The following is a 19,068-nucleotide window of genomic DNA, read 5'->3' as shown; positions in this document are numbered from 1 at the left end:
CGTCTCCTAGATTGTGATATTTTTACCCACTCATAATTGTACTAAATTTAATTGGTTAGTTTCAGTTTTTATAAACTGCATAACTATTTCATTGTCAATTAAAAGTCAGTATTTGCCATCATCTAAATTCTTAATTTTTTCTTCAAAATTTAAAAACACGTCTACTTACTCTGTAATTATTGAATTAAGAGAAAGTGTTAAGTTTGGACATGCGTGACAAAATCATTTCATCAACCAATCAAATTAGCGAAAAATATGGGGCGTGTTTTATTGGTCTTCTGTAGATTTTCAGAATGTCTATAAATTTGGTGAAGAGCAAACAAGATGAATCTGGACCTTTTCTGGAAAAGCAAACCAAAAACAACATTATTTTTGTTTAGATATCCTAAATGACAATTCATTAGCACAAGTTGTAAACATATCAATTCGAAATGATAAAATTATAGATCTTGTGTTAACAAAATTTATCCAGCCATCATTGAAAAAAATGAAACCATGCCACCATTAGGGAAGGCAGACCATGATATTGTATATATATAGAATGTTTACTTTCATTAAAAAGATGCCAAACCAAGCCACGTAAATTAATAAAAATGCAAAATGGCAAAAGATATAAGTGCAACATTCTCAGTGTAACTCAAAAACACAAATCTTTAGACTTCTGAGTTCATTTATAAATTACAAAATCACGCTCTACAAAAAGTCGATTCTACAAAATATTTAGGCCCAACTCTTTAATCAATTTAAAATGGGACAAACATATCGATAACATGACATCAAAAGCAAACCAGTCCCTTGGATTTATTCGTAGAAACCAAAAATAAGCTCATGCATATAAAGCTCTTGTCCGACCAAAATTAGAGAGCTGCTCAACAATTTGGGAACCACATCAAACACAGCAAATTTCACAAATCGAACAAATTCAGAGAAGAGCAGCACGCTTCTCATGCAACCGCTTCCATAACACCAGCGCAGTACTGATATGATGACAGACCAAAACCGGTACCCACTCCAGAAATAAGGCTTTTAGGGGACGGCCATTTGATATTCTGGGGGTGGGCAGGAGGAATTTGAAAATAAATAACTCAGCCTTGATAATCACAAAAATAAATGGTTTGTTAGATAGATAGATAGATAATTTTATCAACCAATCATGGTGCCCAAAATTTGAGCTATACAATCAAATGAATTACAAAATAAAACACTGAAAATGATTAGAATGATTAAAGTACATTTAAACAAAAAAACCACATGAATACACATTTACACTAATTAACCTGATATAAACCAAGTTATTGACAAAACATAGTTGTTATGGGTGCCACTGTGACCTGGAGAAATTACATAAATCTTTATATTTCTAGGTCTATGGGAGACAACTCCTGATCAATTTTATTTCCTATATATATATATATATCTATACTGTACAAGTACACACCCGTGATATCGCGGGTCCGTGACTGAATTAAAGTATATAACTATGCCTAAGCCTTATTTTAGTAATTGGTATTGTCATCTGATAAAGTCATGTCGATTATAAGATACACAGTTTTCTCTGCTTTCAAATCTTTCTGTTTGAACCCGTCGACCTGGAACTTATCAATTATTGGAAATATTAATTATTTGGAATACAAAAGGTCCAGGCTATCCAGGAATGGGGTATTTTTTAATCAACAGCATTGTCCTTTATTAGTTATCTTAGAAAGTCTTGCTGATAGCTGAATAAAGCTACAATAGGGAACAATTTGCAATGATTGAATTTAGTCGTGTCAGCCCTTTGATTATGACCCGTGTATATGTCGTGTACAGGTTGCGATTTTGTACAGGTTATAACATGTACAAAAATATTGTACATGTTATAACTTGTATAATGCAAAAATACAAGTTATAACATGTACAAAAGTACCTCATACATGTTATAACCTGTACAAAATATTGCTTTAAAATGGTTTTAACTTGTACAAAATTTAAAATAAATCTTAATAATTACATTAGATGTATGTTTCATTATAACATTTTATTCTGATTGGCTAACTGCACATCACGTGTTATTCCGTAAGCAATTGCAATGCTCAATACAACTTTTCATTCATGATAACACGTGCTCCAACAATAAAGTGCACAGGTGAATTAAATAATAAAATATATAAAATTCGTGTTTTCATAATCATAGCTAAAAAATGTAATTATAAGTATTGCATGCTTCTTTTTGTAACTTTATATGGTTGTAAAAGCGTTGACCGTGCGTACATTTTACAAATTTATAAATTTACAAAAAGAAGCATTCAACTAAAATGAAAGTATTTTGCTATTGCCTCAAAGTGGACACTCACAATTATAATTCATCAAATAAAGATATGTCCATAGATAGTCATAAGAGGATCATAAGATATATCTTATGACAGGTCTTAGGAATGTTTCGTAATACCGACCCCTGGACATTAACTGTATCAAACAAGGACAAAACACACTAACATGAAGGAATAATAAAAAAGTTATAAAAATGTTATTGAGGTCATCTGTTGCAATAATGGAAAAATATCCTTATTAGTTTAGTTTGTACAAGTTAAAACCATTTTTAAGCAATATTTTGTACAGGTTATAACATGTATGAGATACTTTTGTACATGTTATAACATGTATTTTTGCATTATACAAGTTATAACATGTACAATATTTTTGTACATGTTATAACCTGTACAAAATCGCAACTTGTACACGACATATATAGCAAAATCCTAAATACACCGTTTGGTGGTGCGCCTGTCAAATGCGGAACGTACAGTTAAGGTAATAGCTAACAGGTGAATATACTATTGGTATCGGTATCGGATTAGACCCGGAACTTGTTAATTATTGGCAATATTAATAATGTGGAAAACAAAAGGGTCTGGAGTGGTGTAATTTTTAATCTACACCATTGTCCTATATTAGTTATATATAGAGTTGATTTCTTTGATTTGTCGTTTTTACCCGATGACGGCTGACAAATTGGACCTCGTAATTTTAGTATTATAGATATATATTTTTCTTATATTTTTCTTATATTTTTTTTTCAAACAACAATATTTTCTATAATTTTCTTTCGTTCTTCAAAAAGGGAGTGCAATAAATTAGATAAGTTTGAAGTAACAAACAAATCTTCAGATGAAAGAATCCAAACAAATTTCATTTCATCAGATAATCTTGAAAAATTTTTGAATTTTGAATTTAAATTAGATAGATGTTGAGATCGAGTATCTTTTAGAACAGGACATTTTAAAAGAAAATGTAGTTCGTCTTCAACTGCGTTCTTACATAGCTTACACTTTCTGTCTTCAGCTTTAATTCCAATATACCTCCCTCTTTCGATTTCAAGGTTCTAAATCTTGTGATTATTTGCCTGTCTTTTTTTTAATTCATTTTTAAATATGGTTCAAACATAAAAATATTCTAAAATTTTCTGTAAGTTCTTAATTTATTGCCAGATTGTAAATTAGTACACTTCCCAGAATTGCTTTCTAAACTAGCTAACCAGCCTTCTTTAAATTTAATAGTTAAAGATGTTTTTACTTTTTTTAGAATATGGTTTTGTTTAAAGTTTGACTGGTTAACAAATAGATATTCTAAGTCTAGAAATTTAAATATATGTTTAATGCTTCCTATCCAAGATTCCTGGTTATGTTTGTCCATAGAATGAGATAGATTTATGGCTTCCCTTAGAATAATATTTGAAGATTCAAATTCTTTCATAAGATGGATCCAGTATTTTATCATATTCATTATTACATAATACAGTGTAGGGAGTGAACCTAGTTCTCCTCTACATGCCATATTTGATGTTTTTATATTAACTCCAAGTGAAAATTTACAAAGCTTAGTATGAATTTTTCTCTAGTACAAGATAATCAGTTTCTTTTGATATAAAGTTATCCAAATGTATTTGTTTTTTATGTGGTATATAACCCCAAATTTCAGATCCATACAACAAGATTGGTCGGATTGTATGGTTATAGATGTGTAATAAAGTACTAGGTTTTGGGCTTTCCACTGAAAAGGTCTTCCTTAATTTGAAATATGCTTTCATTCCTATATTCATTGTTATAAAGTTCTTTCTTAGGTCATATTGCAATGCATTGATGTTTTTATATAGATGGCTTGATACGGGAAAATTAGAGGTCTTACTTTAATTTAAACCATGTCAGCTATCAAGTTGTTTTTTTTTTAACAAAAAAGAGCCAGTTTTCTTTGATATGAAGTCCAATTCTCCATGCAGAAACGACAATTTATTTGCTGTGTCCAGTATAGCGTCGTATATTCTTCAATACTTTCTCACACAATGTCTGGACATCGGTGGATATGCAACACAAAAAAGAAAAACCCGGGACACAGAAGTAAAAACAATAGACCATCTACTCTGAAAACTAAAAGTAAAATAGAAACATGGATCACGAAAACATGCAGGGGCGACAACAGATAGTAAAGAAAACGTGCTTCTTGCAAGAGACTTTCAGTGAAAACAATTTGATATGAAGACAATATTTTGTTTCAGTTTTTTTTTTTTTTTTTGAAATTTCCAACATGAGGCATTTGCCTCATTTGCCTCAATGTAGTTACGGCCCTGTTAATACTGTCTCATAGGCATCTCGGAACATGTATTCCTCTTCTTTTCAGCATGATTCTTAAAAAGGTTTCCCCACACCGGGGACACTGTCACAGTCACGAATTATTTCAATCAGATTTCGGTCAAGACCGCCCATCTTCCATTTCAGAGAAAGATGTTTTACTTAAATCATATATGGCCATCCTTCTGTAAACTGTTCTCTCAGACACGGACAGTATTTTAGAAATATCTGATATCTTTAATCCAATCTCCAGCAAATTTTCTAAAATTAACTTAAAATTGAATGTTAAATTCTTGCACACCTCCATTTGAAAGTATCTTAATTGGCTTTGAATTAGTGCCATATATTTAGAGCAATCTAACCTTAAATTCATCATGTCTGACCTGTTTTGGACGCCAAGTTCCTCCATTTCATGCGATGACAACTGACAGAGAATTTATGGAGATATTTTCTCAAGCTTAAATCTTTGCAGCAAGTGCTTCAATCCATGATTGATAAGAATTTCTTCCGTTACTCGTCCTTCAGTCATATTCAAGTCGAATTATACGTAAACAAAAAACTTTTTTTGTTCATTGGTCATATTTTTTAAATAAATATCGATATGTCTTCAAAGTATACAGATGTAACATTATGATATAGTAATTTGTTAGAATAGCACAGTGTGGTAATATGATAGTATTGAAAGATGGGATTGCATTATGATAAGTTGTTTCTTGCCATATCATATGAATATGGATAGTAAACTGCACATTGCCAGAAAACAAAGAAATAGTGATGGCAACGTTAAATACGTTAATATAGTAATGCAAATAGACAGGAAATAATAAAAAATAAATTAAAAACATTGATTTACAAAATTTTTATCTGCTAACCGAGTCCCTGTGTACCGTAGCGGTTTCCACTTCGTTTGTTGTCACAGACGCTGATTACAAGATGTTGCGCATGCGTGTCTATTTTTGTTGAAGGGAAAAATCCAAAGTGGGGTAATTCTTTTTCACGTGTGAACCGGTGTAATTAATTCGGATTAACTAACCCGGGTTCGACCCGGTTTAGATTTCATAGTGTGAACACGGTATAACATACATGTATATTTATTGTTAATAAATAAATATGATTTAGAACAAATATGGAAATGTACATGATTGGAGAGAGAGCCCATACAAAGAGGAATAACTCTATTTTTTTTATCTTAACTTTTGTCTCTTTTTTTTCCTGTCTGATCTGGAAATGTTTATTTAGGTAGTACCGTACGTACAAACTAAAATCTGTATTAAAAACTAAATCTTTATTTGCCATTATCCAAACTTATGTTTCTCAAATTTGGAAACTTTTGAAATAAATTTTGTAGGTTATCTTAGTGAGCTATACTGAACGACCTTAGAAACGCAACACTCATTTTGTTGATTTTTTTTACCAAATCTTTTTTGATTCTCTTACAACTACTTTTCATGCTTATCATGCTTCTTTCTCTCTATAAAAAATCAAAATCTGACTTACCTGTGGTTATTGAACATACCGAATTTTTGAAGTCGCACGAATTTCTTAAAGCGAAATTTTGGTCACATGAAAGATTGTTTCAGTTTTTTTATCTTGTGAAACAGTTCTGTCAATCCTTTGCCTTACTTACTTTTTATTTAAATGTTGCATCTCCATTTTGCCAAGTCTGAGAAATAAAAAAAAACAACAACAAAGAACTGAATTAGCCCTTAAGAATACTGCAAACATGAAAACATAAATGTGCTGCAACCATACCGTATGACTTCAGAAACTCGTTCTACTGTCCTTCCGACAACGATACAAGTAGCCAAGATTTGTTGCTGGCCATCAATGAACAGATCAACGTGTAGTGACAATGAAACATCAACAGAATTTGATTATGCAACGTCATTTGCCAATCATGTTTACGGCCGCAACGTCATCTGCTAACCAAATTGCCGAGTGCCATTGAGTACAGATTCATGCCATAAATGTTTCCCATGAACTGAATTGCCAAAGAATTGACTGAAGGAAAACCTGTAAAGCCCTCAAGTTCCAATCGCATAATTGCCAAAACCAATTAATGGGTTGAACAAATGCAAAATCAGAAGGTGTAAAACAGAACCCAAAAAATGTCAGACAGAATTTGTTGACCTTTCTGACATGGACGTCAAGTTGGTTACTTATTCCCTATTCCCTATTCGTTACCTATTCGTTACCTATTCCCTATTCCCTATTCGTTACCTATTCCCTATTCCCTATTCGTTACCTATTCCCTATTCCCTATTCGTTACCTATTCCCTATTCCCTATTCCCTATTCGTTACTTATTCCCTATTCCCTATTCGTTACCTATTCGTTACTTATTCCCTATTCCCTATCGTTACCTATTCGTTACTTATTCCCTATTCCTTATTCGTTACTTATTCGATTTTTAATATTCTTCTCCCTTTTTAATTGTTTATACTCTTATATCTGGTAATAGTTCTAAATTTGTTGAGGTAAAATGATCTTTTTATGACCTATTTATATGTGTTTGTGCTCAACCGATCCTTTTACTTTATGTTCGATACTCATTTGTTCCTTATTTAAATTTTTATACATTCTACCTTTTAACTGCTTTATGTCCGTATGTTTGAAGATGGATCTGGGTTCGAAGCGATGAAATCACCGTGTTAGCGCTTGTATAAAAAAAAAAGAAGATGTGGTATGATTGCCAATGAGACAACACCCCACAATAGACTAAAATGACACAGAAATTATCAACTATAGGTCACTGTACTGCCTTCAACAATGAGCATAGCCCAAACCGTGTAGTCCTTTAAAAGGTCCAGACATGACAATCTCAAACAATTCAAACAACAAAACTAACGGCCGTATTTCATATACAAAAAATTAAACGGAAAACAAATATGTAACACAAAACCAAACGATAACTACTTAATTTCAGGCTTTTGTCTAGGGACAGGTACATACTAACATAATGTGGTGGGGTTAAACATGTTAGCAGGGTGTACATCGTTTCGGAGCATGCTATTACCTTGTTTAATTCGTTCCATCACTCGCTTATAATTCGCTTATAATACGTGTATCATACGTTGCACCTTTTAAAACATGATTTTCAATTGTTTTGTTGTCTCTGGTGGTAGATTTGGGTTCTTAGAAGTGATATAACTCTATAAGCGCATATGTACCCGTTCCAGCGCTCGGATAATACCCTGTTAAATATTCGTTACTTATTCGCTTTTAATACGTTTGTTTTACGTTGCACCTTTTAGAAAAGGATTTTCAATTGTGTCCATGTCTCTGGTGGTAACAATGTGTTCTTAGAGATGAAATGACCCTATTATCGCGCATGTACCCGTTCCAGCGCTCGGTTAATACCCTGTTACCTATTCGTTACATATTAGCTTTTAATACGTTTGTTGTACGTTGCACCTTTTAGCAAAGGATTTTCAATTGTGTCCATGTCTCTGGTGGTAACAATGTGTTCTTATAGATGAAATACCCCTATTAGCGCGTATACATGTACCCGTTCCAGCGCTCGGTTAGTAACCTGTTACCTATTCGTTACCTATTCACTTATGATACGTTTGTTGTACGTTGCACCTTTTAGAAAAGGATTTTTAATTGTGTCCATGTCTCTGGTGGTAACAATGTGTTCTTAGAGATGAAATGACCCTATTATCGCGCATGTACCCGTTCCAGCGCTCGGTTAATACCCTGTTACCTATTCGTTACTTATTAGCTTTTAATACGTTTGTTGTACGTTGCACCTTTTAGCAAAGGATTTTCAATTGTGTCCATGTCTCTGGTGGTAACAATGTGTTCTTAGAGATGAAATGACCCTATTAGCGCGCATGTACCCGTTCCAGCGCTAGGTTAATACCCTGTTACCTATTCGTTACCTATTCACTTATAATACGTTTGTTGTACGTTGCACCTTTTAGAAAAGGATTTTCAATTGTGTCCATGTCTCTGGTGGTAACAATGTGTTCTTAAAGATGAAATGATCCTATTAGCGCGCATGTACCTGTTCCAGCGCTCGGTTAATACCCTGTTACCTATTCACTTATAATACGTTTGTTGTATGTTGTACCTTTTAGGAAAGGATTTTGAATTATGTTCATGTGTTTGGTGGTAACAATGTTCTTAAAGATGAAATGACCCTAATAGCGCGTATGTACCCGTTCCAGCGCTCGGATAATACCCTGTTACTTATTCGTTCCTTATTCGCTTTTAATGCGCGGGGTATACGTTGCACCTTGAAATAAATCGTTTTTTAATTGTGTTCATGTCTCTGGTGGTAACAATGTGTTCTTAGAGATGTAATGATCCTATTAGCGCGCATGTACCCGTTCCAGCGCTACACTGATACGATGTTACTTATTCGTTCCTTATTCGCTTTTAAAACGTGTGTTATGCGTTGCACTTTAAAAAAGAAATATTTGTGTGTTGTTGGTGGTAACTGTCGGTTCTTAGAGGTGAAATAACCCTAATAAAACATATGTACCCGTTTCAGCGCTCGACTGATACCCTGTTACTTATTCGTTCCTTATTCGATTTTAATACGCGTGGTATCATATTAGCTCATATGTACTGGTTTCAGCGCAACACTGATACCCTGTTACTTATTCGTTTCTTATTCGCTTATAAAACGTGTGTTATGCGTTACACTTTAAAAAAAAAAATATGTTTGTGTCTCTGGTGGTAACTGTCGGTTCTTAGAGGTGAAATAACCCTTATAGAACATATCTTTCCGTTTCAGCGCTCGACTCAGTGATACCCTGTTACTTATTCGTTCCTTGTTCTCTTTTAAACGTGTGTTATGCGTTGCACTTTAAAAAAGAAATATTTTTGTGTCTCTGGTGGTAGCTGTCGGTTCTTTGAGGTGAAATAACCCTAATAGAACATATGTACCCGTTTCAGCGCTCGACTGATACCCTGTTACTTATTCGTTCCTTATTCGCTTTTAATACGCGTGGTATACGCTGCACCTTGGAATAAATCGATTATCTATTGCTTTCATGTCTCTGGCGGTATTATGTGTTCTCTGAAGTGAAAAAAAACCCTATTAGCGCATATGTACTCGTTTCAGCGCAACACTGATACCCTGTTACTTATTCGTTTCTTATTCGCTTGTAAAACGTGTGTTATGCGTTGCACTTTAAAAAAAAAGAAATATGTTTGTGTCTCTGGTGGTAACTGTCGGTTCTTAGAGGTGAAATAACCCTAATCGAACATATGTACCCGTTTTAGCGCTCGACTGATACCCTTTTACTTATTCGTTCCTTATTCGCTTTAAATACGCGTGCTATGCGTTGCACCTTGAAATAAGAATAAGTAACAAGGTATTAGTCGAGCGCTGGAACGGGTACATACGCGTTAAAACGGTTATTTCATCTCCAAGAACACATTGTTACCACTAGAGACATGCACACAATTGAAAAACGATTTATTTTAAGGTGCAACGTATACCCCGCGCATTAAAAGCGAATAAGGAACGAATAAGTAACAGGGTATTATCCGAGCGCTTGAACGGGTACATACGCGCTAATAGGGTCATTTCATCTCTAAGATTACATTGTTACCACCAGAGACATGGACACAATTGAAAATCCTTTTCTAAAAGGTGCAACGTACAACAAACGTATTAAAAGCGAATAAGTAACGAATAGGTAACGAACAGGTAACAGGGTATTAACCGAGCGCTGGAACGGGTACATGCACACTAAAAGGGTAATTTCATCTCTAAGAACACATTGTTACCACTAGAGCATGGGCACAATTGAAAATCCTTTTCTAAAAGGTGCAACGTACAACGAACGTATTTTAAGTGAATAGGTAACGAATAGGTAACGAATAGGTAACGAATAGGTAACGAATAGGTAACAGGGTATTAACCGAGCGCTGGAACGGGTACATGCACGCTAATAGGGTCATTTCATCTCTAAGAACATATTGTTACCACCAGAGACATGGGCACAATTGAAAATCCGTTTCTAAAAGGTGCAACGTACAATAAACGTATTATAAGTGAATAGGTAACGAATAGGTAACAGGGTATTAACCGAGCGCTGGAACGGGTACCTATGCGCTAATAGGGTCATTTCATCTCCAAGAACACATTGTTACCACCAGAGACATGGACACAATTAAAAAACGATTTATTTCAAGGTGCAACGTATACCCTGCGCATTAAAAGCGAATAAGGAACGAATAAGTAACAGGGTATTATCCGAGCGCTGGAACGGGTACATACACGCTAATAGGGGTATTTCATCTATAAGAACACATTATTAAAAACCAGAGATATGAACTTAAGTGAAAATCCTTTTCTAAAAGGTCCAACGTACAACAAACGTATTAAAAGCGAATAAGTAACGAATAGGTAACGAATAGGTAACAGGGTATTAACCGAGCGCTGGAACGGGTACATGCGCGCTAATAGGGTTATTTCATCTTTAAGAACACATTGTTACCACCAGAGACATGGGTACAATTGAAAATCCGTTTCTAAAAGGTGCAACGTACAACAAACGTATTATAAGTGAATAGGTAACGAATAGGTAACGAATATGTAACAGGGTATTAACCGAGCGCTGGAACGGGTACATGCACGCTAATAGGGTCATTTCATCTCCAAGAACATATTGTTACCACCAGAGACATGAACACAATTAAAAAACGATTTATTTCAAGGTGCAACGTATACCCTGCGCATTAAACGCGAATAAGGAACGAATAAGTAACCGGGTTTTATCCGAGCGCTGGAACGGGTACATACGTGCTAATAGGGGTATTTCATCTATAAGAACACATTATAACCACCAGAGATATGAACTTAAGTGAAAATTCTTTTCTAAAAGGTCCAACGTACAACAAACGTATTAAAAGCGAATAAGCAACGAATAGATAACAGGGTATTAACCGAGCGCTGGAACGGGTACATGCGCGCTAATAGGGTTATTTCATCTCTAAGAACACATTGTTACCACCAGAGACATGGGTACAATTGAAAATCCTTTTCTAAAAGGTGCAACGTACAACAAACGTATTATAAGTGAATAGGTAACGAATAGGTAACGAATATGTAACAGGGTATTAACCGAGCGCTGGAACGGGTACATGCACGCTAGTAGGGTCATTTCATTTCTAAGAACACATTGTTAGTGTCAAGTATTAGCCGCTGTACATTTACTAAGTAACTAACGTCACTAACGTTACCTATTGTTTACGTTGCCTATTGTTTACGTAACGTTGCCTTGAACATAACTTGAATACAATTTGATATGAACACAACGCCTTTCATTACTAACCCTAAAGCGAAGTACTAACCACAAGAAACACGATACACGATATTGGTGCCGTGACCCATGGAGAAATTAAAAGCAATTCGTGGTGGTCACCGTAGTGCAGTTACAAGATTAATTAATAGAACGAAGGAAAGAATTTCGCAAGAAGATATTGGACATGAAGAACTTTCGGCTGCCGCAGACAACCTTACAAAGAAGAGGAACCTGCTTGAATCTTTAGACTCACAGATCTTAGATGGAACCGAATTAGAAGACATGGAACAAGAAATTCTTGACGCGGACGATTATGCAATGAATATGGAAGTCGCCATTCGCCGATTCAAGGACATAGTTTCTGGAAACAAAACAACCCCATTTCAGCAAACGGTGAGTGAAACAACGTATGTTCCAATAGCCAATACACTTGATTCATCAAATTTTCCGTCAACAAGTATTGCAAATCATAATTCAAACCATTCAGAAAATGTATTTTCCGTAGATAACAACTCCGTTTATACGAATGCAAACCCAACAACAGCAACAAACTTCTATCACAAGCTACCGAAGCTTGATCTACCAAACTTTACGGGAGACATATTAACATGGCAGACATTTTGGGAATCGTTTGAGACAACCATTCATCACAATCCCTCTTTGACAAATATACAAAAGTTCAGCTATCTCAAATCTCAGGTACACAGTGAAGCCGCACAATGCATATCCGGTTTATCTCTATCAAACGCCAACTATAAACACGCAATCATATTGTTAAAGGAGAGGTATTGACAGACACAAACCATTATAAACGCATACATGCAGAATCTACTTGAACTTACGCATCCGTCACTTACGCCGCACAGCATAAGAGTATTTTACGATAAAATGGAATCGTGCATAAGGGGATTAGAGTCGCTCGGACAATCGCAAGACACATTCGGATCACTTTTAGTACCAATCATATTTGGAAAGTTGCCCGACGAAATGAAAAAACTCATGACCAGAGAACACGGAAAACGGAATTGGGATATAAGGTCCCTTAGAGAAGCAATCGGCAAAGAGATGTACGTACAGGAAACTGGTAATTCAGATAAATTAGACAGTTTCACACCCACAGCGTCATTTCACACAACAGTTGAACCCAAAATCACTGCAAGACCTCAATATGTAATAAATCAGTTCAAACCCAAAACCTGTATTTATTGCAAACAATCGCATTCGTCAGTCGAATGTACCAGTGTTGTAGACAGAGAGAGCCGCTTAGCTATCATTGAACAGAAAAAAGTATGTTACAGTTGCTTTGGAAGTCATAAAGTTTCAGAATGCCGCTCGCGTTTTAGATGCAGAAAATGTGATAACAAGCACCACACTAGTCTTTGTGACAGTAATAAGAATCAAGAAAAGAAAAGCGTAAGCGTAAGTACAGCAAAATCTTTACCGCAAAACACCATAGTAAGTACAGTAGAGAGCGAAAATGATGCATTAACATGTTACACGTCGACATTGAACATTAAACCAAGGACAGACATTTTATTAAAGACAGCCATTTCACCAGTTTGGGTAGATGACAGGTCAGCTACCGCTAATATTCTTTTAGATGAAGGATCTCAGAAGTCGTTCATTAGCGAGGAATTAGCCGCTGAATTGCAATTAAAACCGAATGGAACCTCGACAGTTAGCCTAGCAGCATTTGGAGATGAAAACAGAAATATACGCAATTTGGACATTGCCGTAATAGATTTACAAACTCAGAATGGGAAGAAAATACCAATGGAAGTATTTATTGTCCCTACTATCGCAGCCCCGTTACACAATCGCATGCCATACAATGCTGCTAAACTGCCTTACCTCAGTGGACTTACATTAGCGCACCCTGTGAGCGACATGGATAAATTCAGGATTTCATTTTTAATAGGTTCGGATTACTACTGGGATATCGTAGAAGACACAGTTATCCGAGGACCAGGCCCGACCGCAGTAGAATCAAAACTCGGATACCTACTTTCTGGACCAATGAAAGACTCAGCTGGACCCACATCCTCATCTTTCATGTTACAACACAAGACAGAAGAAGTCGATTTGAAACGTTTTGGGAAAATCGAATCAATGGGAGAAGTATCTGACAATTCAATGAAATTTAACAAAGACTATTTTGAGATGTATCATTCAAAAAGCAACACAATGAAGAACAATGGTAGGATTCACACATTTAGCAGGGAACCAGGAATAATGAAAATCCACGGAGACAGAGCACCGAGTAAAACTGAAGCCAAGCTAAAGATTCATACATGGACTTAATACTTTCATGACAATATACTTACTGGTATCAAGTGCGCCGTAATTTTGATAATGATCATAGTGAATAGACAGTTTAACAATTTCTATTTATTTACATGGACTTTAAATAGTTAATTATCATTTCACACTTTGTATGTTAATTTCTTTTTTCATAATTTTAGATTAATTTTCACTTTTCGGCGCCCCCAGTGTCAAGTATTAGCCGCTGTACATTTACTAAGTAACTAACGTCACTAACGTTACCTATTGTTTACGTTGCCTATTGTTTACGTAACGTTGCCTTGAACATAACTTGAATACAATTTGATATGAACACAGAGACATGGACACAATTGAAAATCCTTTTCTAAAAGGTGCAACATACAACAAACGTATTATAAGTGAATAGGTAACGAATAGGTAACGAATAGGTAACGAATAGGTAACAGGGTATTAACCGAGCGCTGGAACGGGTACATGCGCTCTAATAGGGTCATTTCATCTCTAAGAACACAATGTTACCACCAGAGACATGAACACAATTAAAAAACGATTTATTTCAAGGTGCAACGTATACCCCGCGCATTAAAAGCGAATAAGGAACGAATAAGTAACAGGGTATTATCCGAGCGCTGGAACGGGTACATACGCGATAATAGGGGTATTTCATCTATAAGAACACATTATTACCAACAGAGATATGAACACAATTGAAAATCCTTTCAAGTCTAAAAGGTGCAACGTACAACAAACGTATTAAAAGCGAATAAGTAACGAATATTTAACAGGGTTCTATCCGAGCGCTGGAACGGGTATATATGCGCTTATAGAGTTATATCACCTCTAAGAACCCAAATCTACCACCAGAGACAACAAAACAATTGAAAATAATGTTTTAAAAGGTGCAACGTATGATACACGTATTATAAGCGAATTATAAGCGAGTGATGGAACGAATTAAACAAGGTAATAGCATGCTCCGAAACGATGTACACCCTGCTAACATGTTTAACCCCACCACTTTATGTTAGTATGTGCCTGTCCCTAGACAAGAGCCTGAAATTAAGTAGTTATCGTTTGTTTTTGTGTTACATATTTGTTTTCCGCTTATTTTTTTGTATATGAAATACGGCCGTCAGTTTTGTTGTTTGAATTGTTTGAGATTGTCATGTCTGGACCTTTTATAGGTGACTACACGGTTTGAGCTATGCTCATTGTTGAAGGCCGTACAGTGACCTATAGTTGATAATTTCTGTGTCATTTTGGTCTATTGTGGGGTGATGTCTCATTGGCAATCATACCACATCTTCTTTTTTATACAAGCGCTAACACGGTGATTTCATCGCTTCGAACCAAGATCCATCTTCAAACATACGGACATAAAGCAGTTAAAAGGTAGAACGTATAAAAATCAAATAAGGAACAAATGAGTATCGAACATAAAGTAAAAGGATCGGTTGAGCACAAACACATATAAATGGGTCATAAAAAGATCAGTTTACCTCAACAAATTTAGAACTATTACCAGATATAAGAGTATAAACAATTAAAAAGGGGGAAGAATATTAAAAATCGAATAAGTAACGAATAAGGAATAGGGAATAAGTAACGAATAGGTAACGATAGGGAATAGGGAATAAGTAACGAATAGGGAATAGGGAATAGGTAACGAATAGGTAACGCATAGGGAATAGGTAACGAATAGGGAATAGGGAATATGTAACGAATAGGGAATAGGGAATAGGTAACGAATAGGGAATAGGGAATAAGTAACCAACTTGACGTCCATCTTTCTGACAATCATTTTGGCGTTAGTAGCAGGCAGTCATCGCTTTTGACGTTGACACATTCATTCAAAAATAACACAAACATAATCTAGTGTTGCGTTTCTAAAGTCGTTCAGTATATATAGAGGGCACTCTAAAACAAAATGCAGCTCGTTTTCTATAGTTTTGAAATCAGAAAATTATTATGTAAAATGCAAGTAAGTGACCATTTCTTGGAAATAGAGAGGGGTAGATATAAAAGAATTCAAAGAGAAAGTAGAATATGTAAACATTGTAATATAAATGAGGTTGAAGATGAAACCCACTTTTCTTAAAATGTAAAATTAATAAATCTGTACGTAATCAGCTTCAAAAAGATATAAATTATACTAGTATATGTCCAGAATACTTTAAATTGTCTGAAGCAGATAGATTACAATCAATTCTATCTTCATTTAATATTATGCAGCTTACTGTTCCGTTCATTGAAATCCAAACTAAAGTTAAAAAAAAACCACTTTAATTTTCGTTTATTATTTATTTTAAATTAGATGCACTATATCGACTAGAAATGCGTTACGTTGATCCCCAATTTCTGTAGTTCCTCATAACCTTGTTCTGTTCTATCATAAAATTCTGTGTCCTTTGTAGCTCCTCCAACTGAAAGGATAATTCGCGAGTGAAAGATAATATTTTTAAAACTTGTTAATTCGGAGAGCATGAAACAGAAGTTCTATGTAGCCTTTGACCGAATACACAAAACAAACAGTTTACATTAAAACAAAAGCACGTGCAAACAACAGATTCAAAGTACATAAAATAGCTATTAAAAGATAGTTTGATTTCCCTTTATTCGGTATGGGTTCACTGGGTGTTTCTTCGGAAAATAATTTTTGACTGAAACTGACTATATATTTAAGAGGTTGGCTTTATCGGATGAATTATCAGTTAGTTTGAATCTAAATTACACACAAAAATACGATAAACACTTAAGCTGCTTTACTATGTTCTGGCATTACAAAGAAATATTCATTTGTTTATCTTTTTATTTTTACTGTTTCATTCAATTAGGGCCCCGCCGAATGGTTGACGCCCTACAATGATCAGTTTGTCCGTCCGTCCGTCTCGACTCTGTAACAATTTGTGTCCGCTCTAGAGAACCGTTATGATTTCAAAGTTTATAGATATAAGAAGATGTGGTGTGAGTGCCAATGAGACAACTCTCCATACAAATAACAATTTAAAAAGTAAACCATTATAGGTTAAAGTACGGCCTTCAACACGGAGCCTTGGCTCACACCGAACAACAAGCTATAAAGGGCCCCAAAATTACTAGTGTAAAACCATTCAAACGGGAAAACCAACGGTCTAATCTATATAAACAAAACGAGAAACGAGAAACACGTATATATTACATAAACAAACGACAACTACTGTACATCAGATTCCTGACTTAGGACAGGTGCAAACATTTGCAGCGGGATTAAACGTTTTAATGGATCCAAACCTTCTCCCTTTTTCTGAAACAATAGCATAACATCACAACAAAGAAAAACATACGATAAAATATCAATTGGCAGACTTAACTCAATCAAAAAACGTATAATTAAACAATGAACGAGTAAATTTGATCTGCGATATCTGAATACAAATGCAATACTTGACATGCATATAAATCAACATCAGATGGTGTGTCATAATTTATTTACATCTTCCTAGGTCAAATGTCTAGGTCAAAAACTTTGGTTTCAGTTGACAACCCTTTGTTCTATGATAAAGATACTTTTTTTTATCGCACGTTATTCAGAGAGGGGCCTACAGAGATTGTTTCCATCTCAATAATATCTAGTTTGTTCAGCTTTTAAAAAATCTAACCAACACTGAAACTCTTAATAAAAAGTAATGATACATTTAAAATACAGAAATACCATTTAAACGAATACTCTTAATTAGAAGCGGAATATTTAACCATACATTTTGATAAACATAATTGTATATGCCAGACTGAAACAAAAACAAAATAGGCATTTGTACGACGCCTGATGGGTAAAAGAGGCTACGTGTTACCAGTCCCTATTGGTAATGTATCCTTACTTTGTTGGTATTTGTTGTTTGTTCATTGGATGATGTATATTCTGCTGTTATGTAACCGCTCGAGCTTCCATCAGAAGGGAATCCCGTTTTGTCGGTCTTGCTAGAACCATGACCCTTAGCAAGCAAGGTTTTCAGTTTATCTTCGACAGAATCATCAAGTTGAAGCAGACTGTTTTCTGGGTCACAAAATGGTGTTCTCTTTCTCTTCGTTTCACACGCGAACATGTCCGAGCTAACGGCGTTTTCCTCCATACTGATATTCCCGGCGGTAAATTCCATGCTTGTGGTTGGTATTTCTTCATCAGGAGTACATGTAAGTAGATACTTCAACATAGAAGGACTTTGACGGTAAGTCATTCCGTTACAGCTGTCTTCGGGGATTACATCATTTACGCTGGTCTCCATTACCTGAAGCCATTCTTTTGATTTTGTATCTCTTCGAAAACGCTTGCCATTCGGCAACACTGAATATTGGAAACTGCCGCCATTTGTTGACATGTTTCCCTTTGAAGTCTCCCTCCCTTGTAGTAACAAGCTAAGCGTTGCCAAGTAATACGATAACGTCATAAAGTCGCTGAAACAGACTTCCAGTACTCTAACATCGGCCGAAATACATTTGACATAATTCTCTCACTTAATAGATTGTATCTTAAAAAAGTAACAGTTGTGAACAATGACAATGTAAAATAAATAAAATAATGCGGTTAATTATATTAAATAATAACGCAAAATCCAATGAACAGAATGAAATAAAAATCCCAAACTTGTTCGTTGCGTCACGCAACTGAAACTACTAAAATACTAAAGTAGTCTTTGACCACAATAATTTTTCAACTTGCGTTCTGCAGTCTTCTTTCTAAGCCAGTTATCAAATATTTTTAAGAATGCCCAGGTTTATGCCGATAAAGAGATCAGACAAGGTTTGTTGTCTGCTCTTTGTTCGGGTTGTTGTCATCTTGACATATTCTTAATTTCCATTCTCAATTTTATTGTCAAGTTTTTTGTAAGATAAATATAAATTATGATACAACAGAAGACAGATAGAACAAATAGTAAAGGT

General features: G+C 35.1%; 2 protein-coding genes across 2 annotated transcripts; one reads left to right on the top strand and one right to left on the bottom strand.

The window, feature by feature from the left end:
- Positions 1-12,756: 12,756 nt before the first annotated feature.
- On the top strand, positions 12,757-14,169 carry LOC139521435 (uncharacterized). Its single transcript, XM_071314907.1, has one exon. It carries the CDS (start codon positions 12,757-12,759, stop codon positions 14,167-14,169), a length of 1,413 nt encoding a protein of 470 aa, XP_071171008.1.
- Positions 14,170-16,432: 2,263 nt separating this feature from the next.
- Positions 16,433-18,560, bottom strand: LOC139519937 (uncharacterized). Its single transcript, XM_071312254.1, has 2 exons — positions 18,009-18,560; positions 16,433-16,574 (listed from the first exon to the last, which is right to left on the bottom strand). Exons 1-2 carry the CDS (start codon positions 18,504-18,506, stop codon positions 16,491-16,493), a joined length of 582 nt encoding a protein of 193 aa, XP_071168355.1. The 5' UTR covers positions 18,507-18,560; the 3' UTR covers positions 16,433-16,490.
- Positions 18,561-19,068: the final 508 nt, after the last annotated feature.

This window comes from Mytilus edulis, chromosome 4 (assembly GCF_963676685.1).
Source record: "Mytilus edulis chromosome 4, xbMytEdul2.2, whole genome shotgun sequence".
Lineage (NCBI taxonomy): Eukaryota > Metazoa > Mollusca > Bivalvia > Mytilida > Mytilidae > Mytilus > Mytilus edulis.
Note: the sequence above shows the minus strand (reverse complement) of the source record. Positions and strands in the feature narration are given on the sequence as shown.

Excerpts from the sequence above, each read along its gene's own strand:
- LOC139521435 (XM_071314907.1), top strand. The coding sequence starts at position 12,757 with ATGGAATCGTGCATAAGGGGATTAGAGTCGCTCGGACAATCGCAAGAC.
- LOC139519937 (XM_071312254.1), bottom strand. The coding sequence starts at position 18,506 with ATGTCAACAAATGGCGGCAGTTTCCAATATTCAGTGTTGCCGAATGGC. Across the intron at positions 16,575-18,008 it reads AAACAACAAATACCAACAAA|TTGGAGGAGCTACAAAGGAC; the intron begins GTAAGGATACAT and ends TTATCCTTTCAG.